At 43.8% G+C, this 25,000-nt stretch overlaps 1 protein-coding gene across 1 annotated transcript in view; it reads right to left on the bottom strand.

Moving 5' to 3' along the window:
* LOC141076226 (uncharacterized) overlaps positions 1–25,000 on the bottom strand; it is a 67,577-nt gene that overhangs the window by 34,676 nt on the left and 7,901 nt on the right. Inside the window, 1 exon segment of the mRNA XM_073563583.1 lies at positions 14,639–15,823. Within this exon segment, the coding sequence (XP_073419684.1) occupies positions 14,639–15,823 (1,185 nt within the window).

Raw genomic sequence — 25,000 nt, forward strand, 5'->3', positions numbered from 1 at the left:
TGCCCAAAAGTGGACACAATATTCCAGAAGAGGTCTGACCAAAGAGGAGTAGAGGGAAATAATGACTTCACGTGATCTAGACTGTATGCTTCTGTTAATACATCCTAGAATTACATTTGCCTCTTTTGCTGCTGCATCACACTGTTGACTCATATTCAGTCTGTGATCTATTAGTATACCCAAGTCTTTTTCACATGTGCTGTTGCTTAGCCCTATTCCTCCCATTCTATATATGCTTTTTTCATTTTTATTGCCCAGATGTAGCACTTTGCATTTTTCCCTGATAAAAACCATTCTGTTAGTTGCTGCCCACTTCTCCAGTTTATTTATATCTTTTTGAATCCTCTCTCTCTCTTCTCTAGTATTATCTATCCCTCCTAGCTTTGTGTCATCAGCAAATTTAATCAGTTTACCCTCAATTCCATCATCTAAATCGTTGATAAAGATGTTGAACAATACAGGGCCCAGGACAGAGCCCTGTGGGACCCCACTTGAGACATTCTTCCAACTGGATGTGCAGCCATTTACGACCACTCTTGGGTCCGATCACTAAGCCAGTTATGAATCCACCTAACAGTTGCCTTTTCCATTCCATACCAAGTCATTTTTTTCAATAAGGATTGTATGAGATACTTTGTCAAATGCTTTGCTGAAGTCAAGATATACTATATCTACAGCATTTCCCTGATCCACCCAATCAGTGATTCTGTCATAGAAGGAAATTAAGTTAGTCTGACATGACTTATTAGTTACAAACCCATGCTGACTCTGTTTAATCATTTCATTCTTATCCAGGTACTTACATACATGTTGTTTAATAATTTATTCAAAGATCTTTCCTGGTATAGAAGTCAGACTCACCGGCCTATAGTTGCCTGGGTCCACCTTCTTCCCTTTTTGAAGATAGGAACATTTGCTCTTCTCCAGTCTTCTGGGACTTCTCCTTTACTCCAAGAATTTTCAAATATTATGGAGAGGGGTTCAAAAATTTCTTCTGCTATCTCCTTCAGTACTCTGTGGTGTAGTTCATCTTGACCTGGAGACTTGAATTCATCTAGGTTAGCTGTTTCCTCACCATCTTCCTGTTTATAGGTATCCTGGATTCCTCTATTCCCTTAATAGGACAGTGAAAAACAGTTGATGTTACATTTCCTTTCTGAGAGAAAACGAATGCAAAATAGGAATTTAAAAGTTCGGCCTTCTCAACATCCTTTCTTACCATTTCATCATTTTCATCCGGTAAAAATCCTATAGCATCTTTGACTTTTCTTTTACTTTTGAGATGTCCCCAAAATCCTTTATTATTGCTTTTGACATCTCTTGCAAGCCTCAATTCATTGTCAGCTTTAGATAATCTGATTTGTGCCCTGCAAGTTCTGCAGACAGCATTATATTCTTCTTTAGATATGACTCCCTCTTTCCATTTTATAAACATTTCATTCTTCCTTTATAGCATGTGCTTAAGTTCTGTGTATATCCATCCTGACTTCCTTAAATGCTTCCTATTCTTCCCTCTTTTTGGAATTGTTAACAATTGTGCTTTGAGAATTTCATTTTTCAAGATTTCCCATCCTTCCTGGACATTTTTGTCTTTAAGGATATCCAGCCAATGGATTCCTCCAATTCTCTTTCTGAATCCCTTTAAAATCTGCCTTTCTGAAATCTAACCTTGACATCTGAGTCTTCACAGGTCTTCCTCCTCTAGTTATCCAAAATTCTAAAATAGCATGGTCGCTACCTCCTAGGGTCCCAGCCACTTTTACCTCCTCAACCATTTCCTCCCTGTTTATAAGGATTAGATCCAAGGTAGCAGTTCCCCTTGTTTTCTCCTTTACCTTTTGGAAGATAAAGTTGTCAGCAAGAGAGGATAAGAATTTCCTTGACCTGTTAGTTTTGCCTGAGAGAGATTCCCAACAAATGTCTGGATAGTTGAAATCTCCCATGACAACTATGTCATATTTTTGGAGAACTTGGCCATTTGATGCATAAAGAGGTCATCCATATCTTCAGCTTGCACAGGCGGCCTGTAGTAAATGCCTACAATGATGCCCTTTCCATTGTTCTGTCCTTGTATTCTTACCCAAACAGTAAGTAAGTCCTTGTATTCTTACTCTCAACAGGGAATCCCCCATGACCACCACTCTCCGTTTCTTCTTCACAACATTTTTCTTTCTCCATCCAGGAGGACTCTGAAGGCGTACAAGGTTGCTGTTTGTGGGCAAAGTCTTATCCTGATGTATTTCTTCATCATTCTCCTGCGTAAGAGCCTGGTACTGGTTCCTGAGCAGTATGGGCGCTGACTGCCTCCCGATCCTCCTGCTTCTCTGGGTCACATGTTTCCATTCCTCTGTTTCTTCAGGTGCACTTTGAATTTCTTCTCTTTCTGTAACATGAAGAGATAATTCTGCTCTGTCTAAGAACTCTTCACCTTCCTTAATGATATTCATTGTAGCTATCCTCTCCTCGAGATTTTGCAACTTTTCCTCCAACAGGGACACAAGCTTGCATTTGTGGCGTGTGAAGTTTGGGTTTTCTACTGGTAAGTCTGTGAACATGTAGCAAGAAATGCAGCTCACCAAATGGCTCCTGGCCTCTTCCATATTGTTATTGTTAGAGATTTCAAAGCGATGAAAAATGAGCCAAAATTTACCGATTTCCTCCTTTCAGCTGCAACGGCCAAAATCCAGTGATCGTTGAGCTCGCGGAGACTCTTCACTTATGCTAAAATTTTGCCCGCTTTGCTTCCCTGACAGTAATATTTGGCATTACTTTTCCGTAGATTGTGCTCGTATTTGTGTTGGAGCAGTAGGTGTAGTTCATACCTTAGTTTCTGTAATGTTTGGAGGATTGTGTTTGTGGGGCTACGTTTGTGTGCCTCTTCTAGTGCGGCTATGTTTTGATTAATTTCCTCTATTTGGTGTAGTGTTGGTTTTTTATTCTGGGACGCTATTTTACCCTGGATGTTGGCCTTGTGGGCGCACCATACTGTAGATACGGACACATCGAGTTTGTTATTAATTGTGAACTATTCTGATAATGATTCCTGCAATTGGGGCCTAATTTTATGGGATGTGATTACGTAGTTATTTACTCTCCATGGGGAATATGTTGGATAGTTGTATCCCTCTGTAATTTGACTGGAGACCGGGGCGTGGTCCGACCAGGTTATGTTCCCTATCATGGCCTGTAATAACCATTTATCTGTGACCATTAGATCAGTTCTGGAGTCACCTCTATGGGAGTGTGAGTAGAAGGTGTAATCCCGCTCGGAGGCATGTAGTGCCCGCCAGACATCGTAGAGTTCTTCCGCTAGGAAGGTCTGAGAGAGTGATTGGGTGTTTTCTTTCTTCTGAGGGGGTAGCGATTTATCAATGTTAGGACAGGGGGTGATGGTAAAGTCCCCACAGACTAACAGGGCGCCTTTTTTAACCTTTGCTACTACCGCCAGGGTACCTTTAAGAAATGAAATCTGCTTGGAGTTAGGGGCGTAAATAGAGACAATTGTGTAGGTCTTGTTATTTATGGTGCAGACTAGGATGACGTATTTGCCCTCGTCGTCCACTACGCTGGTGATTAGCTGGAAGGCGACGGTGTTCTTTATCGCGATTACTACTCCTCTTTTTTTGTCAATTGCATGGGAATGAAAGACATTTGGGAAATTTCTATTCTGCAGTCTGGGGGCGTCAGTGCTATATAGGTGGGTGTCCTGAATGCACAATACATCTGCTTTTAGGGATTTGGCCTCTTTCCATAGAAGGGATCTTCTGAATTGACTATTCAGTCCCTTTACATTAATGCTAGAAATGTGAAGAACCATGTACAGATTACAGATACAATCTATGTGTCACCACTAGACAATTAGGAAAAATGTGGGAATAACAAAAAACAAACTTTAATTTTGTGAAAAAACTGTAACAGCTTCAAAAATAGAGTTTGGTTCTAAGTGAACCTCCTGGATATGCTCCGCTATCCAGTATATAGTGGGGGGTATTGGGGGCTGATATACTCCTCTATCCAGTATATAGTGGGGGGTATTGGGGGCCGATATGCTCCTCTATCCAGTATATAGTGGGGGCATTGGGGGCTAATATGCTCCTCTATCCAGTATATAGTGGGGGGTGAAGAGAAAGAAAAAACTCTCCTCTCGTGCCTCCGCAGACCATGGTGAAAAGTAGTCTTGTATTCTCTTCTCTTGTTCATGTCCACACCTTCATCAGGGTGGGCGGCATCTTCTTCAGCGGGGAGCTGGTATCCTCGTCCACTGACGCCAGCGACCATTTCTGCAGAAGAGGAATGGCCTCTCGGGGGGAAGTCAGGAGCTGCGTGGCTCCATTCTTGGTGACGATCACCGGGTAGGCCCACTTGTATGTGATCCCGTTGTCCTGTAGGATCTTGGTGGTTGTGGAGAACTCCCGCCTTCTGTTCAGGGTCACGGCAGATAGGTCGGTGAACACCATGATGCTCTTGAACCTCTGGGAGCTCCGGTCCACTCGCTGCAGCTTTGCTAATGGCTTCTTTAAAATGATAAAAATAAAGCCTGGCAATTACATCCCTGGGCGCAGAGGCGGGGCACTTTTGAGTTTGGGGATCCTGTGCGCTCTATTATGAGGTCTCGCTGCTCCGCCTCAGGGACTAGTGCGGTAAAGAAATCTGTTAGGAACTCCTACAACGCACCCACAGCAACGCTTTCTGGTATCCCCTAAAGCGCAGATTGTTGCGCCTGGAGCGGTCCTCCAAATCCGCCAGCTTTAGTTTTAGGGTGGTGATCTGCTCATCTGCCTCATAATGAGAGTCCACTAAGTCGTTGTGGGCTGTGGTGAATTCCTCCAGCTTCTCCTCAGTACGGACTGTTCTGTCCCCTATGTGCCCGATGTCTTTCTGTAGTGCAGTGAGGGCTGAGGTAATGTCACTATGTATAGCCTGCTTTAGATCTCCTAGCAGGGACTTCAGTGTGGCCTCAGTGATGGGGTGGAGGGGTGCCGTGTCAGGTGCATATACTTGCAATTTGTTGCTCTGCTTCTCCAGGCTCCTGGATGAAGAGCTGCCCGATCTATCCTGTGTCTGCTCCACTGCACTCATGCCCCTTGTGACGAACGGGAGACCCGCTGCCACCAAAGCGTGACGGACAGCGGACCCTGTTTCACCAATATGTCACAATCCCACTGCTTCCACGAATATGTGACGAACGAGAGACCCGCTGCCACCAAAGCGTGACGGACAGCGGACCCTGTGTCACCGATATGTCACAATCTCACCACTGACACGGGTGTATCAGCGGACGGAGGGACGCGGCACACAGCTATCACAGGCACAGTGGGGGCTTATCTTAGTTATCCCACCACTGGCACCATGTGACAAAAATGCAGCAAGCTAACCTTGCTCTAACAATTTGCCGCAGGGGGGTTTATTTTGGGTGCCCCACCACTGCTAACAACCTTCCAAGAACTGCGGGGATTTATGTATGTCCCACTTTCTCAGTTCCACTTTGGAACTCGCAGCTCTCCGGCGTCACCTTACCCTCAGGACAGTCAGGGAACTGCACCTAGGATAATTAGTCACCGGACGGGCTGCTTGTTGTGCACGGGCAATTAGGCTACCGCAGTAAGGGAATTATCAATGCTGTGGCCGCAGGCCCCCTTTAGCAATATAAGACCCTTCTGTCCTGCCAACTAGCCTAATCAATCACACACACCACGCTGCCACCATCCACGGTTTATTTAATCAAAGAGTTCATTAAGAGGGTCCGCGGCAAACCCCTTGAATTAGTAGCGATTATCTAAACAAGGCGTATAGATCGTTTCTTAGAGCATGAAGACAGACTGAATTATTATATCATTTATTCCCCAAAATGAGGGCAGTGATTATATAGATAAAAGTTGTTATAAAATTGAGACATAAAATATGTACAATACAAGTATAAAACAAAAATGGATGAAAACAGAAAGTACACTCACAGTTGCTTATGACTCTTTAGGCATCCCATGTGGCTTGGGGGAGGGGCGGCAACCAAACATCCCAAGACATGGGGGTTAGGTCTGTTCAGCATCAAAACTCAGCTCCAACTGGCCTGGGATATGGTAGGGAATGCATATAGACTAGGGTTTGTGACCTCATGAAAGGGGCGGTCTGGAGAGGACCAACCTCCCTCTCTTCAAGTTATGATTTGGCTACAAAACTTATGAGGATCATATCTTAGCGAGGGGAGCCTGCACAAACACATATATGGTATCATTGGTTGTAGCTCATCGAATAGAGTGAAACAACTCCAAGCATGCAATAATTACAACATTCCATTTGGGAGCAATCCATATCTCGGTTTCTGGAGGTCCGAGAACTTCACCAGAGGCACCGTAGCGAAGCCGGGTCCACTCAGATAACAGAAATATCACTATTATATCTCTGTCATGAGCGGAGTACGAGCTAGGCTTCTTTTAATATTTCCTATACGTGTAACCAGCCTTTGGTTTTAAACAAAGGACCATCTTTTCACTTAGCTAATTAACATTCCTAGCTCACAGGAAATGGACGGTTTCAGGTTTCACAGAGCTGTGCACATGAAGACACTGGTGTGTGTGGGGGGGAAGAGAAGGGGGGTTTGCAGCTACACAGCAGGCTGCAATGTCCTGATAAGAAAAGGGGAGACTTCTAGAAGTTTCTAGAAACATCTTTACAGTACATTACACCCCTCTCCGGTGAGGTCTGACCCAGTGTCAGGAGATCAGACCCCTCAGAGTGCTCCACACAGCCGCTGGCCGCATGGTGACTGCTGCGGTGGCCATCTTGGATTTTCTTGGGCGCTGGCACAAAGACCGGTATCCTGACCAGCACTGCTCCCCTGCTCCTCATTGCATGCCCCATCAGTGCCCGGACCCCGTCTGAGGTCGTGGTGAGTGGAATTGCAGGTTTCCCTGACCGTTTGTTGCTACTGGGGCATGCAGCTAGTGTTGCCTGCGCCCGCTCAGCTCCTCATCCAGACACGCCCCCTGTGTCCTCATTATATAAGCTATTCATTTATAAGTGCACAGTATCTATTCACCTTTTAAACTGATACCAAGTGATATATCTACAATCCGTTTACATATATCTATGCATGGATTTATCTTATACTCAATAAATACGGTGCACTTAATCTCATTTCCACTTTGATAGTGATGCTCTCTTAGGATACATTTGACTCTATGGTGGCACTTTTGCACATAGCCACTAGATGGAGCTACAACATTTGACATTTAAAAACATATGTGACATGCACAAGTGTGAACAAGTCGGTCAGACAGTGTTCACGCCACCCACTGGCTGAAACATAAGAAAACACAAAATGACAAATTTGCAAAAATACTCTGCAGTAAAAAATATCACAGTAATCAGCAAGTGCTGGATAACAAATACAGGGTATTTAGTCGATACATGTCTTGCAAAAAGTGTATAGCAAGCTGCTCCACCATGTCACGGTAACCCTTCACGGAGTAGTCCCTATCTAATGTATTTAAAACCTGAACATGTAAACAGTGTCTAAATGAACAGGATACAGACAGGCGCCCCCCAGTATGGGCTCATGGTGCAAGGCAGCTCATTTATGTGCATGTTACACAAGAGAGGGGTGGGGTCTCCCAAACCATGCTAAGCAAGGAAAAAATCGGATTAAAAACATATGTGACATGCACAAGTGTGAACAAATCGGTCAGACAGTGTTCACGCCACCCACTGGCTGAAACACAACAAGAAAACACAAAATGACAAATTTTTTTGCAAAAAATGTATCGACTAAATACCCTGTATTTGTTATCCAGCACTTGCTGATTACGGTCATATTTTTTACTGCAGAGTATTTTTGCAAATTTGTCATTTTGTGTTTTCTTGTGTTTAAGCCAGTGGGTGGCGTGAACACTGTCTGACCGACTTGTTCACACTTGTGCATGTCACATATGTTTTCTATCCGTTTTTTCCTTGCTTAGCATGGTTTGGGAGACCCCACCCCTCTCTTGTGTGACATGCACATAAATGAGCTGCCTTGCACCACGAGCCCATACTGGGGGGCGCCTGTCTGTATCCTGTTCATTTAGACACTGTTAACATGTTCAGGTTTTAAATACATTAGATAGGGACTGCTCCATGAAGGGTTACCGTGACGTGGTGGAGCAGCTTGCTATACACTTTTTACAATAAATGTATCGACTAAATACCCTGTATTTGTTATCCAGCACTTGTTGATTACTGTCATATTTTTTACTGCAGAGTATTTTTGCAAATTTGTCATTTTGTATTTTCTTGTGTTTCAGCCAGTGAGTGGCGTGAACACTGTCTGACCGACTTGTTCACACTTGTGCATGTCACATATGTTTTTAATCCGTTTTCTCCTTGCTTAGCATGGTTTGGGAGACCCCACCCCTCTCTTGTGTGACATGTACATAAATGAGCTGCCTTGCACCATGAGCCCATACCGGGGGGTGCCTGTCTGTATCCTGTTCATTTAGACACTGTTAACATGTTCAGGTTTTAAATACATTAGATAGGTACTGCTCCATGAAGGGTTACCGTGACGTGGTGGAGCAGCTTGCTATACACTTTTTGCAAAAAATGTATCGACTGAATACCCTGTATTTGTTATCCAGCACTTGCTGATTACTGTCATATTTTTTACTGCAGAGTATTTTTGCAAATTTGTCTTTTTGTGTTTTCTTGTTGTGTTTCAACATTTGACATTTGGCTGAATTTTTATATCTACACATGGTTTACACAAATTATATTTTCTTGTCTTACCTCTATACTATTTAACATTATAAGTTGTATACATGATTGATTACCACTTCTTTCTCTGTAAAAACAATCCCCTTTAACCCCTTTCCGACATCAGGCGTAAATGTACTTCCTCTCTTTGATGTGGGCTCCGGCGGTGAGCTTACATCTTTTCCGGTACGTCAGCTGTCTTGAACAGTTGCCATTTGCCCCTAACAGCCTCTGACAGCAGCATTTAATGCGCACTTCCAGCAAGCGCGCCGGAAATCCGCCCATCGGTGACCCCGTCACATTATCATAGGTCACGGATGGGTTGGCATGACAACCAGAGGTTTCCAGCAGACCTCTATGCTTGTCACTGCCGGAATGCTATGAGCACCGTCCGCTAGCCAAAAACACATGAACTAGGGATCATCCTGCCGAACTCCAGCTCTTCTATTAGCATGGGCAAAATGCTACTCACTCAGACAACACAGGGTGAGGGTAAAACAGTGTGGCAATGCTTTATTGTACCACAAAACAGGCAGATAACACATAGAACAGTTTCAGAAAAATACCCAAGATGGGGCACATTACAGAGTCTCACCCTTCCATTGACCCACCAGGAAAATAGCTTCTGTGACTTCAGATCTTCCAGGGTCACTACCCCATTTGTGGCACGCACACACAGAGAGGAGGTAACAACAAGTGTAGGAAGATGACAGTCCATACAAGGCCAGCTGAACCGAGGATCATAACTTGGCTTCATATTCCAGGGTCGGATACTCCACCTGTGGCCCACACACAGAGAGGAGGTAACAACAAGTGTAGGAAGATGACAGTCCATTGAGTCCATACAAGGTACAAGGCCGGTTGATCCAAAGATCACAATCTGGCATCTGCAAACGTATCCATGGTTCAGTGATAGTCAATGGAGCAGATCTGTATTCTTCCAACCGAGGCCGAAAACCCCTAGGTTGTTTCCTATAGAATGATAGATCCATGTCCCTTGTGATGATGTTGTGGCTGCTGTCCTGTCTCTTGTCCTTAGGATGAATAGATGTCTTGGCAGAATCTCTCTGGCTATTTCTCTCTCTCAGTCTCTTTATACAGAGGCATGTAACCTATTTTTAGACTTAACAAGTGTCCCTCATTCAGTATTTATATAAAGGGTAAGAATGGAGATGAAATTATTATAGCATTACTTGATTATTTAAACTATTTGCATAGTTTTTCCCTCTCTGCTTTAGAAGTAAACAAACTGGCTCCATAACACAATGTATAATTAGCATATCAGCAAACATCACCAGTGATCAAGGATAATCGCACAATAAAAGTCAATATTCCAGGCTTACCCAAACAATAGTCTATTTTCTTGACCAACTAGAAATCAACACTTAAATTTAAAGCCAACATACAGATAACATTCTATTATTCTTTGTTTGCTAAAAAATAGTCATCTGGTTAATTAAGATACAATGCTGTATGTCTTCACAATGCCAAAAGTAAAAAAAGAAATGTTTTTAAAAATATAAAAAAAAATAAAAGTTCAAATTACCCCCTTTCGCCCCTTTCAAAATAAAATAAAAAATCAAACATACACATATTTGTTATAGCGGCGTTCATAATCGCCTGATCTATCAATATAAAAAAGAATTAACCCGATCGCTAAATGGCGTAACGAGAAAAAAAGTAAAAACGCCAGAATTACTTTTTTTTGGTCACAACATTGCATTGAAATGCAATAAAGGATGACCAAAAGATCGTATCTGCACCAAAATGGTATTCATTAAAATCATCAGCTCGGCACACAAAAAATAAGTCTTCACTAGAGTTGAGCGATACCGTCCGATACGTCAAAGTATCGGATCGGAATGGATCGGCCGATCTTTAAAAAAAGTATCGGTATCGCCGATTCCGATACCGGAAGTCCCATTCAAGTCTATGGGACTTCCGGTATCGGAATAAGAAAAACCCTGTTTTTGCCTTGTACAGCCTCTCTGGGGTCTGTACGGGCCTTTCGGGGGGCTGTGCCGGCCTGCCAGGGGGTCTGTGCAGGCTCCGGTGGTCTGTGCCGGCCTGCCGGGGGGCTGTGCAGGCTCCGGTGGGCTGTGCCGGCCTGCCGGGGGGCTGTGCCGGCCTGCCGGGGGGCTGTGCAGGCTCCGGGGGGCTGTGCCGGCCTGCCGGGGGGATGTGCAGGCTCCGGGGGGGCTGTGCCGGCCTGCCGGTGGTCTGTGCAGGCTTCGGGGGTCTGTGCAGGCATCGTCCGATGGGACTACAAGTCCCATCGGGCGATGCCTGCTACCATGACAGTGATTGACACATTAGCCAATGATGGGACAGTAGTAGTCCCATCATCCGGCTAATGTGTTGAATGTAAAAAAAAAATAAAAAAAAAAATAAAAAATAAAAAATTACATGCTACATACATACAACATGCATACTACATACATGCTACATTCATACTACATACTACATACATGCTACATTCATACTACATATATACTACATGCAACATACATACTACATATATACTACATACATACTACATATATACTACATGCATGCTACATACATACTGCATGCTACATACATACTACATGCTACATACATACCACATATATACTACATACATACTACATGCATGCTACATACATACCACATACATACTACATACATACTACATGCATGCTACATGCATGCTACATGCTACATACATAACACATATATACTACATGCATGCTACATACATACTACATGCTACATACATACCACATACATACTACATGCATGCTACATACATACTACATGCTACATACATACTACATATATACTACATGCATGCTACATACATACTACATGCTACATACATACTACATGCATGCTACATACATACTACATGCTACATACATACTACATATATACTACATGCATGCTACATACATACTATATGCTACATACATACTACATATATACTACATGCATGCTACATACATGCTACATACATACTACATATATACTACATGCATGCTACATACATACTACATGCTACATACATACTACATATATACTACATGCATGCTACATACATACTACATGCTACATACATACTACATATATTCTACATGCATGCTACATACATACTACATACATACTACATGCATGCTACATACATACTACATGCTACATACATACCACATACATACTACATATATACTACATGCATGCTACATACATACTGCATGCTACATGCATGCTACATACATACTACATACATACTACATGCTACATACATACCACATATATACTACATACATACAATACATTCATACAATACATACATAGACATACAGTACATATAACATAGAGTAACATACTTACCAATACTTGTCACATTGTTCCCCGAAGCCATTGTCTTTTCCGGAATAAATATTAACATAACAAACCACAAAAATACTCACCCATGATCCGAAGCAGTCCACGAGTGTGTCCCACGACGATCTTGGGTAGAGAACTGCAGCATCAGCTGATGCTGCCGTTCTCTACGGGATGCAGGAATCCAATGACGGAAGGTAGGTATCCTTCCGCACTGTATTCCTCCGCCACTTAAAAAAAAAAAAAGTCCCTAGTCTCACTTTATGCCATTGCTGTGTGGGAATTTCCCACGCAGCAATGGCATAAAGTGAGACTAGGGACTTTTTTTTTAAGTGGCGGAGGAATACAGTGCGGAAGGATACCTACCTTCCGTCATTGGATTCCTGCAGCCCGTAGAGAACGGCAGCATCAGCTGATGCTGCAGTTCTCTACCCAAGATCGTCGTGGGACACACTCGTGGACTGCTTCGGATCATGGGTGAGTATTTTTGTGGTTTGTTATGTTAATATTTATTCCGGAAAAGACAATGGCTTCGGGGAACAATGTGACAAGTATTGGTAAGTATGTTACTCTATGTTATATGTACTGTATGTCTATGTATGTATTGTATGAATGTATTGTATGTATGTAGTATATATGTGGTATGTATGTAGCATGTAGTATGTATGTAGTATGTATGTAGCATGCATGTAGCATGCAGTATGTATGTAGCATGCATGTAGTATATATGTAGTATGTATGTGGTATGTATGTAGCATGTAGTATGTATGTAGCATGCATGTAGTATGTATGTAGTATGTATGTAGCATGCATGTAGAATATATGTAGTATGTATGTAGCATGTAGTATGTATGTAGCATGCATGTAGTATATATGTAGTATGTATGTAGCATGTAGTATGTATGTAGCATGCATGTAGTATATATGTAGTATGTATGTAGCATGTAGTATGTATGTAGCATGTAGTATGTATGTAGCATGTAGTATGTATGTAGCATGCATGTAGTATGTATGTAGTATGTATGTAGTATTTTTTTTTTTTTTTTTTAACATTTAACACATTAGCCGGATGATGGGACTACTACTGTCCCATCATTGGCTAATGTGTCAATCACTGTCATGGTAGCAGGCATCGCCAGATGGGACTTGTAGTCCCATCGGACGATGCTTGCACAGACCCCCGGACATCAGCACAGCCCCCCGGCAGGCCGGCACAGCCCCCCGGCAGGCCGGTACAGACCCCCACAGGGTGCACAGACCACCGGCAGGCCGGCACAGCCCCCCGGCAGGCCGGTACAGACCCCCACAGGGTGCACAGACCACCGGCAGGCCGGCACAGACCACCGGCAGGCCGGTACAGACCCCCACAGGGTGCACAGATTACCGGCAGGCCGGTACAGACCCCGGGCAGTCCACACAGCCCCCCGGCAGGCCGGCAGAGACCCCCGGAAGGCCCGAAATGACGGCGCATCATGATGCGCACACACCGCGCATCATGATGACGTCAGGCTGTCAATCAACTTTGAACTTCCGATTCCGATGCCGACTTCCGATATTGAAAAAATATTGGAAGTCGGTATCGGAATTCCGATACAGCAAGTATCGGCCGATACCCGATACTTGCGGTATCGGAATGCTCAACACTAGTCTTCACCCAACCCGAGATCACAAAAAATGGAGACGTGACGGGTATCAGAAAATGGTGCAATTCTTTTATACTTAACCTAATAAAGAGGAGTTATTTTTACTGATACAGTGGGACGGAAAGTATTCAGACCCCTTTAAATTTTTCACTCTTTGTTTCATTGCAGCCATTTGGTAAATTCAAATTCATACCATCTATTCCTGACACTGGAGTGGCTTATAAACTTCCGAAGTATATAGTTTGAGGTCTGCGATCTGCCAATATGTGGCTAGTTTTCTGACTGTTTCGAATAACATGATACATGATTTTAGTTTTTTCCTTTTTTCGTTTAGTCTTGCTTGAATATAGGTCAATGTTAAATAGTCTCCTGATGAGTCGCCTTTGGTGAGGACGATGAAACCCGTAGAAATGAGAGGCTTGGAGAGTGAGTGTGTAAACATCACCTCACCCTATATACTGAGATGTGGGGTACATGTTTTTTCTATTAGTCACTTTCCAACTAACCTTCAGGGGGCGAATTATGGGTATAGTTTTACATTTGCAATTAATAAGGTTTAGTTTTTTCCTTTTGTCAGCAAACATGAGGAATGACAAGAGACAACCCATTTAAGAAGGTGCAATTTTCGTTAAAACTATTCCAACACTATGAACATAAAAAAGGCTTCTCCCCTATGTGACATCTCTGATGTTTATTAAGAGTTGATTTCCAAGTAAAATATTTCCCATATTAAGAAAATGAAAATGGCTTCTCCTCTGTGTGACTACTCTGATGGCGTTCAAGATGCGCTTTATGGTTAAAATATTTCCCACATTCTGAACTGGAAGAAGGCTTCTCCCTTGTGTGAGTTCTCTGGTGGGTAAGAAAACATGATTTCTGTGCAAAATATTTCCCACATTTTAAACATGAAAAAGGCTTCTCTCCTGTGTGAGTTCTCTGGTGCTTAACACAATTTGATATAGTGCTAAAACATTTCCCACATTCTGAACATGAAAAAGGCTTCTCCCCTGTGTGAGTTCTCTTGTGGGAAAGAAAACTTGATTTCTGTCCAAAACATTTCCCACATTCTGAACATGAAAAAGGCTTCTCCCCTGTGTGAGTTCTCTTGTGGGAAAGAAAACTTGATTTCTGTCCAAAACATTTCCCACATTCTGAACATGAAAAAGGCTTCTCCCCTGTGTGAGTTCTCTTGTGGGAAAGAAAACTTGATTTCTGTCCAAAACATTTCCCACATTCTGAACATGAAAAAGGCTTCTCCCCTGTGTGAGTTCTCTTGTGGGAAAGAAAACTTGATTTCTGTCCAAAACATTTCCCACATTCTGAACATGAAAAAGGCTTCTCCCCTGTGTGAGTTCTCTTGTGGGAAAGAAAACTTGATTTCTGTCCAAAACATTTCCCACATTCTGAACATGAAAAAGGCTTCTCCCCTGTGTGAGTTCTCTTGTGGGAAAGAAAACTTGATTTCTGTCCAAAACATTTCCCACATTCTGAACATGAAAAAGGCTTCTCTCCTGTGTGGATTCTCTGGTGCTTAACACAATCTGATTTATTGTTAAAACATTTCCCACATTCTGAACAGGAAAAATGCTTTTCCCCCGTGTGATTTCTCTGGTGTCTAACAAAATGTGATTTCTGTGCAAAATATTTCCCACATTCTGAACAGCAAAAAGGCTTCTCCCCTGTGTGAATTCTCTGGTGTCTAACAAAATGTGATTTCTGTGCAAAATTTTTCCCACATTCTGAACAGTAAAAAGGTTTCGCTCCTGTGTGAATTCTCTGGTGAGTAACAAAATGTGATTTCCATGTAAAACATTTCCCACATTCTGAACATGAAAATGACTTCTTTGCTTTAGGAGCAGTTTGGTTTTTATTGCCTCTTTTGTGACTTTGATTTTCCTTAGTAGTCAGTAATGAATCAGAAGATGGGACCTGTTTCATAGGATCAGATGACAGATCTTTGCTGTGAATGGATGATGGTATATCTGGAGTAATAGCAATCACTTCAGTTGTATCTTGTAGGATCTCAAGATCATCAGATTTAAAAATTGAAGATGTCAGCTGTCTCTTTGATCTCCTGGTACAGTCATCTCCTAAGATAAAAACAATTATTTTTTAATAAAATATCCTTGAGTTTTATATTTTTGAGCATTTCTACTTAAACTGTCCATAAAAATGGCAAGCTATGTAAAAGCTTAAATTATTTACCAAGACAATGACAGTTCACAGTCTAATAGAAACCTTGTTGAATGAACCAGTAGTGTGCGGTGTTCAACTGTTTGTTTATTCTGCCTCCCAAATATCAAATAAAAAGAAACCAATCAATGTTATGTAGGTGAAAATAATACCAATTCTCATCTCACAAAAAACAAGTCCCCACTCAGGTCCATCATCTGTCAATGGAAAAACAGAGGTTCCCGCACTATTAGTGGCTCAAAGGCTGTTGAAAAGCAACAAGGTTTCCATAAACCAATCCAGCAAAATCCGCTCTCACTTCGGAGTCTTGCAGTGTGCGCAAACAACATTTAGGATCCCTGTATTTAGCAATATTATAATGAGAAGAATCCACGTAATTTGCGGTGTGTGTCTCCTGGAGCACAATCTGGGCACTATGTGCTGGGTAAGAAAATGGCAAATGTGTAATTTTCACTCTCCAACATCCACTGTGTGTTAATTTCCGGAAAGTGGCTGTGGAGTCAAAATATTCACTCCTCCTAAGGATTATAACCCTCAGTGAATTCATTTATAAAATGGGATCACTTTATGGGGATTTCGACTATTCTGGTTTTCTGTCATTTAGTTATATTAGGGCTTCTGCATATGGTGTGTCCAATCTCATCTGGGATCTGTTCCTGCTGTCCAGCTGGAGTAATCTGCTCCCTACTTCAGCCAATTGGAAAGTACCACACCCTACTAAAGCACAAAGCACATGGCCGGAATCTGCCAGATACAGCGTTGTTCTCCTCTGGTTCAGTCCTCTGTGCTCAGCTTGCGGCTTGTGTATTTGTGTCCTGTTGTGACCGTGGCCAGTTTACTGACTACTCTTGTGTCTTCTGATTCTGTCCTTCTGGTTCTGACCCAGCTACCTGACTATTCTTCTTGCCATCTAATACCACAGAATAGCAGGTAACACCATGGTCCAAGCCTAGGGGTCCCTGTGTAAGTCCAGATTCCATGTAATGGTGTTAAAGGGCGATGAGCAAGGCAATCCTTGGGATATGGAAAGCAGAGAAGATAGAGCCAAGCATGTTCATGGTGGACTTCATTTGAGCTGCCAAGTGACCATGAACAGTGCTCCCAATACATTGTGTCTGCAAACTATTCCACCTAGATCTGCATTCAAATAGCTAAATGGCGCTCCTTCCCTTCTGAACACTGCCATGTGCCCAGACAGTAGAGTACAAACGTATATAGGGTATAGTGCGAAGCTGGAAAATAATTTGTAAGATCCATTTGTTTCCTATTATCCTTTGTGAATAATTCCAAACTTACCACCACATAAAGTGACACACGTCAGATATTAATAATGGGGCCTGATTAGGAACTACTGAAATGACCAAACTCCACAGTCTCCATCAGTAATAAATGAGCAGCTAGTGGTGAAACCTCTCTGGGGTAATTAACGTATGGGTCTTGGAGACTTCACAATCTATACTATCGTAAGGTCCAATATTTTCTGTCAGATGAGTTTCAAGAAGAAATATTAGGCATTTAAAGAGAACTGTGTATAAGGCCGGTTTCACACGTCCTGATATTTCCGGTACCGGAGATGTCCATGTGTGTAATACTCGTGGCACACGTGTGACAACTATGTCAGCATCCGTACCACATGGACGGCCGGCAGGGAAGAAGCGCTACATTAATCGCTGTTCCCCGGTGGCGGGTGCTGAAGACGCTCTCATCATTCTCCTCTGCTCTGCCGGCGGGGAGAATGATGAGAGTTATATTAAAGTGAGAATGATGATAGTAGGTGCGGGCGTTTGGGACTATTACTCCCATCAACCTACACCTGCTGCTGCCAAGAACAGTGACAGCAGGAGCGGATGATTGGAGTATTCCTCAGCCACTGCCTGCGTTATAACTAAATAAATGAATGAAAAAAATGGTGTGGTTTCCCCTGCATTTTCTATAACCAGTCTGGCAAAACTCACAACTGGGGGCTGCAACCCTCATCTGTCAGCTTCAGCAAGGCTGGTTATCAAGAATACAGGGGTCCTCACACTGTTTTTTTTAATTATATAAAGAAATAATTTAAAAACATGGCATGGAGTCCCCCCATTTTTGACAACCAGCCTTGCTAAGGCTGACAGTTGGGGGCTGGTATTCTCAGGCTTGTAAAGGGCCATGGATATTGACCCCCCAGCCTAAAAACAGCAGCCTGCAGCTGCCCAGAAAAGGCACATCTATTAGATGCGCCAATTCTGGTGCTTTGCCCGGCTCTTCCCACTTGCCCTGTGTTTTGCTTTATTTCTAATAAAAGACTTTATTCTTGCTGCATCTTTATTTATCATATAACTATAGGATTAGTTATGGATAGGTGTCTTACTTTGATACCTGGTGATGAAATCTTTATTTGTAGCTTTCCGTTAATGAGATTCTCATGCTCTGGGGCGGGGCTGTGGTGGCATGTGGGCGGGGCTTTATGTGGTCTGATTACATATTCATCTGTACTGGCTTATGACAGGTTGCTGATCCCTCACTGACCTGCCCCCATTATTACATAATGCATATAATAGCATTGATATTATTGGTGATAATGCCTATAATATTGTGGCTATTGTGAGGCTTAGAAAAAAAATTACATCCAGTAAAATGTCACCAGCGGCGCCTGCACAGTAGCCTCTGTCTCTTACTTATAGATGCTACTGTGCAGGCGTCGCCATCACCGGTGACATTTTGCTGGATGTAATTTTTTTCTAAGCCTCACAATAGCCACAATATTATAGGCATTATCACCAATAATACCAACACTATTATATGCATTATGTAATAATGGGGGCAGGTCAGTGAGGGATCAGCGACCTGTCATAAGCCAATACAGAGGAATATGTAATCAGAGCACCACATAAAGCCCCACCCAGAGCCCCGCCCCAGAGCACGAGAATCTCATTAACTGAAAACTACAAATACAGATTAAACAACAACCACAAGACGGATTTCATCACCAGGTATCATTGTAATCAGTATAACGGTGCTGACCTGACAGTGTCTGTAGGTTACTGAGCACAATCCTGCTGACAGGGGCACTTTAAATTTAGCTCTTAGGCATTTGGAAGAGGCAATGGAGAGATTTTTTGAAGATCATCAGGGAGTTACTGACTCACATTAGGCAGGAAGGCCGATCCCACCACAATCAAACCATCATACAGAATGAACAGGTTAAAAAAAGACAGAATAAAAAAATATGTTACATCCCCAACAACAACGTATGTACGAGGGGAGAACGCTAAACTGGAGTTGCACTCATTTATGGTGGACCATTGGAGCTACTATGGATCCTGAGCAGAAGAGTAGAGAAAGTATTAGCGCCCCCATTTCAGGAGAGATTGTGCAGTAATCTGAATTCCTTAGGCTGGAAAACTGTCAGAGACACCGCACTGCACTCGCTCATAGAGCCAGTGCGCGTGTCCTGAGAACAGAAGCAGTGCTAAAAGATACCTGTGGAGTGTGCAGCAGAGGTGACCATGCGTGCTTCAGGATAATAGTGTCAGGGTCCAGTCAGCGCTGGAAGGTAAAGAGGCAAAAGACCTGCGGACACTAAAACTGAATAATGTGCACGGGACCTATGGTCATGTGACTGGAAGGGGGCGGGGCTTAGTGTCCTGTATTCAGAGAGGACAGGACACCACACAACAACTCAGAGTCAGGCAAAACAGAGGTCACACACAGTACGGGCAAACGAGGTACAGGAGAGACGAACAGACGGGTAGTCAGACAGAGCCAAGGGTCATACACAAGAGGGCGACGTGGTACCAAGGGGACGAGCAGAGAGAAGTCGGGTCACAAGCAGAGAGTCATACACGAGAGGTAGCGCAGTACAAGAGGGTCAGGCAGAACTCGTAACAGGGACAGAACCAGATCACAACCGAACAAACAAGCAAGATATCAGGCACAAGGCACACGTATACAAGAGGTCACTTAACTCAGCCGAGGGCAGGAGTATAACTGACACCAGACCCAGGTCCAGTGAACACTAAATAGCCTCCTGCTGCCAGAGAGAGGCAGCACAATTAACCCATAGTCTAACCAGGCGGGTCAAAGCGAAATCCTGTCCTGGATCATGACAGTACCCTCCTCTCAATGGGGGGCCACCGGACCCCCAGGTCTCTCAGGGTACTTGGCGTGAAAGGCTCAGATCAACCGATCCGCATGAACTGATCGAGCAGGAACCCACGAGCGTTCCTCAGGACCGTAGCCCTTCCAATGTATCAAATACTGAAGGGCGCGACGGACCAACCTGGAGTCGACAATTCGTTCCACCTCGTACTCAGCCTGCCCATATACCAGAACCGGTGTCGGGGAAGATGATGATCCCTCCCCACTGGACCTCACAGGTTTCAAAAGGGCCTTATGGAAAACATTAGGGATCCTTAGAGATGGCGGAAGACTCAACCGAAAAGCCACCGGGTTAACTGCTTCGGTAATTACATAGGGACCTATAAACTTGGGTCCAAGCTTCGCAGAGGGGACCTTGAGCCTTATATTTTTGGTGGATAACCATACCTTATCTCCGACCTGAAACACTGGACCCACGGATCGTTTTTTGTCCGCAAAAAATTTAAATTTGTCCTGGGCCTTCGTAATGTTATTCTGGACCTCCCGCCATACCTCCCCCAACCGCTGGATCGACTCGTCCGCCCCAGGACACCCAGAATTCAAGCGGGAAAATTCTCCAAAATGAGGATAAAACCCATAATTGCAAAAAAAGGAGATGTACCCGTAGACTGGTTAGTGCGGTTGTTAAAAGCAAACTCAGCCAATGGTAACACAGAACACCAATCATCCTGTCAGGCTGAGGTCAAACAACGCAGAATTTGCTCCAGAGACTGATTGGTCCGCTCAGTCTGCCCATTAGTCTCTGGATGGTAGGCGGATGAAAAGGACAGACCAATACCCAACCTCCTACAAAAAGCTCTCCAAAATCTGGACACAAATTGCACTCCCCTATCAGACACCACATTCAGGGGTACCCCATGCAACCGCACCACATGCTCCACAAACAATCTGGACAATGTTTCCGCATTAGGTAGAGCTGCCAAAGGTACAAAATGTGCCTGCTTACTAAACCTGTCCACTACGACCCAGACCACGGTATTACCCTTGGAAGCAGGAAGGTTGGTGATGAAATCCATGGACAGATGAGTCCATGGTCTCTCAGGAATTGGCAATGGTACCAATTCCCCGGCCGGCCGGTTATGGGGAGTTTTCGCACGGGCACAAACCTCACACGCAGACACATACTCCCCAACATCAGAGGCTAAAGAAGACCACCAGAACATTCTAGCAATGGCCTTCCGGGTCGCTGAGATCCCTGGATGTCCACCCAGAACTGAGTCATGGAACTCCTGGAGGACCTTGAGACGAAACTGAGCTGGCACATAAAGTTTATCCACCGGCTTAGCTGGAGGTGCAAGAGCCTGGGCTTCTCTCGTTCCAACACATTAGAAACGTCTGCCACCACCACCCCAGGCTGAAGAATGGAGGATGGAGGTTCCGGGGGGGACACCGGATCTAGACTGCGTGACAACGCATCCGCTCTGATATTCTTGGATCCTGGTCGGAAAGTGATCGAGAAGTTAAATCGAGAAAAAAAAAAGTGACCATCTAGCCTGTCTGGGAGTCAACCTTTTAGCAGACTCAATGTAAGCTAGGTTTTTGTGGTCCGTGATTACCGTTATAGGATGGACAGCCCCCTCCAAAAAATGCCTCCATTCTGCAAAAGCCAATTTTACGGCCAGAAGTTCCCGATTCCCCACATCATAGTTTCTCTCTGCCGGAGAGAACTTCTTTGAGAAAAAGGCGCAAGGTCTTAAATTGGTCAAAGTGGTGGGTCCCTGGGACAATACCGCCCCCACCCCCACCTCTGAGGCGTCTACCTCAACAATAAATGGTTCAGAGGGGTCCGGTTGGATAAGAACCGGGGCCGACATGAAACATTTTTTCAAAAACTGAAATGCCGCTACCGCTGCGGTAGACCAATTCTTGATATCGGCCCCCTTTTGAGTCATGTCTGTGAGGGGTTTAACCACCTGTGAGAACCCCCTTATAAATTTCCGATAATAATTAGCGAACCCAAGGAAACGTTGCAGACCCTTCAAATCACACGGTTGAACCCACTCGAGAATGGCCTGCACCTTATTAGGATCCATGCGATACTCTTCAGCAGACACGATGAACCCCAGAAAGGACAGTTCCTGAACAAAAAATAAACATTTTTCAAGTTTAGTAAACAGACAGTTCTCCCTGAGCCTTTGGAGAACTGCCCGAACATGACCAATGTGAGTCTGTTTATCAGGTGAGTAGATTAAAATGTCATCCAAATACACCACCATAAAACGTCCAATCAAATCGGAGAACACATGATTTATGAAATTTTGGAAGACCGCTGGAGCGTTGGTCAGGCCGAAGGGCATGACCAAATTTTCAAACAACCCTTCAGTAGTGAGAAAGGCGGTCTTCCATTCATCTCCATCCCGGACTCGGATAAGGTTATACGCTCCCCGTAGGTCTAATTTCGAAAACCACTTAGCTCCGGACAGCTGATTGTATAAATCAGGAATAAGTGGAAGGGGATAAGTATTCCTCACAGTTATTTTATTTAACTCACGAAAATCGAGGCATGGGCGCAAACCACCGTCTTTTTTTTTTACAAAAAAGAACCCTTCCGCCACAGGAGAAACAGAAGGACGAATATGTCCCTTACGGAGGCTCTCAGAAATATATTCCTTCATCGCAGCCCGTTCCGGACCCGAGAGGTTATACAGGCGGGCTTTGGGCAATTTGGCACCTGGAACCAGGTCAATGGCACAATCAAATGGGCGGTGTGGTGGTAAAACCTCAGCCTCTTTTTCGGAGAAAACGTCAGTATAATCTATCAGGCACTCCGGAATGCCTTCTAGACCCATGGACGACACAGACACAGAAACAAGACATTTCTCAGAGCAATAGGGACCCCATTTAACAATGTCCCGAGATTCCCAATTAATCACAGGATTATGCAGCTGTAACCAGGGGAACCCCAACACCAGTCCCGCAGGCAGGTTGTTCATTACAAAACACGAAATACGTTCCTGGTGTAAGGAACTCACTTTAAGGAGAAACTCTTCAGTACAAAACACAATGTCATTCTTAACCAGTGGTGTTTTGTCAATAGCAACAAGGTGAATCGGAGTCTCCAACCTAACTGTCCCTAACTTACACCTGGCCACCAAGTCAGAGTCAATAAAGTTCAATGATGAACCGCAATCCACGAAGGCAGTTGTGGATGTGGAGACACCCCCACAACAAAGTTCCACTTGAAATGACATTTTAGAAAATGCAGAAAAGGGTACCTGAGAGCCTGGGTGACCTCCACGATAATCACCCGGGGAGACTTAATATATATGTAGAAGTATATCAGAGGGCAATACAGAGATCTCTCCAATGAACTGTTTGTACCAATGACTGTGACAAGAACAAGGGGGAATTCTCTTCGTTTGGAGGAAAGACAATTTCTGCACCAGCATAGAAGAGGGTTCTTCACGGTAAGAGCAGTGAGGCTCTGGAATTCTCTTCCTGAGGAAGTGGTGATGGCCAACTCACTGAATGAATGTAAGAAAGGAATGGAGGCTTTTCTTGTGAGTAACAGTATAGAAGGTTACGAATAATAGAATATTATAGGCAGATGGTTGACCCAGCTTAGGGGAAGGAATTTTTTTTCCCTATGGAGAAAATTGTCTTCTACTCTGTGGGTTTTTTGCCTTCCCCAGGATCAACAATGCAGAACAGCTGCACTAAAAATAGGCTGAACTAGATGGACATAAGGTCTTCCTTCAGTCTTCAAAACTATGTTACTATGTAATGTGCCCCATCTTGAGTATTAAGCTGGGACTGTTCTATGTGTTATCTGCCTGTTTTGTGGTACAATAAAGCATTGCCCACACTGTGTTACCCTCACCCTGTGTTGTCTGAGTAGTGTTTTGCCCATGTTAAAAGGAGAGCGGGAGTTCGTTGGGACGATCACTGGTCCATTCGGTTTTGTCTAGCGGGCGGCGCTCATAGCATCCCAGAAGTGACAAGCATAGAGGTCTGCTGGAGACCTCTGGTTGTCATGCCAACCCATCGGTGACCCATGATCCTGTGACGGGGTCACCGATGGGTGGGATTTCCGATGCGCTTGCTGGAAATGCGCATTAAATGCCGTTGTCAGAGGCTGTTAGGGGCAAATGGCAGCTGTTCAAAACAGCTGACATGTGCCGGAAAAGATGTCGGCTCACTGCCAGAGCCCGCATCAAAGGGGGAAGTACATTTACACCCAATGTCAGAAAGGGGTTAAAGGGGATTGTTTTTACAGAGACAGAAGTGGTAATCAATCATGTATACATACAAATAATTACAGAAATACACAGCTTCTAATGGTAAATAGTATAGAGTTACCACAAGAAAATATAATAAAAAAATTCAGGCAAATGTCAGATGTTGTAGCTCCATCTAGTGGCCATGTGCAAAAGTGCCATCATAGAGTAACATGTATCCTAAGAGAGCGTCACTATCAAGGTGGGGATGAGATAAGTGCACCGTATTTACTGAGTGTAAGATAAATCCATACATAGATATCTGTAACCGGATTGTAGATCTATCACTGGATATCAGTGTATAAGGGGAATAGATCCTGTGCACTTATAGATGAATAGCTTATATAATGAGAGGACACAGAGCAAAGGGTATAAATAGTGAGAGAATAAAGAGCTGACAGCGCATTACATCCCTGGAGTACAGAGAGGAGATATAAAGTGCAGCCAGTGCTATATGGGATATCCCAGGAATACAGCACAGCCCATATAGTGTAAATGAGGAACCATCCTAACAAGAGATGGTGATTACAGATCCTACAGACGACATGCCGGGAGTGTACAGAGAAAGATGGCAGATTCACCACTATTCCCTCTTACGGGCGTTTCGCCCCGTCAGCTTCCTCAGAGGGTATGGATAAGTGTTTCCAACACACCAAGGTCCTGCACGAATCCAGGCAAGGGGAGTAACTCTGGGGTAAAGTGGGAGTGTTCCTAAAG

The sequence above is a fragment of the Dendrobates tinctorius genome, unplaced genomic scaffold, assembly GCF_039654945.1.
Source record: "Dendrobates tinctorius isolate UK_male_01 unplaced genomic scaffold, ASM3965494v1 ptg000395l, whole genome shotgun sequence".
Classification (NCBI taxonomy): Eukaryota; Metazoa; Chordata; class Amphibia; order Anura; family Dendrobatidae; genus Dendrobates; species Dendrobates tinctorius.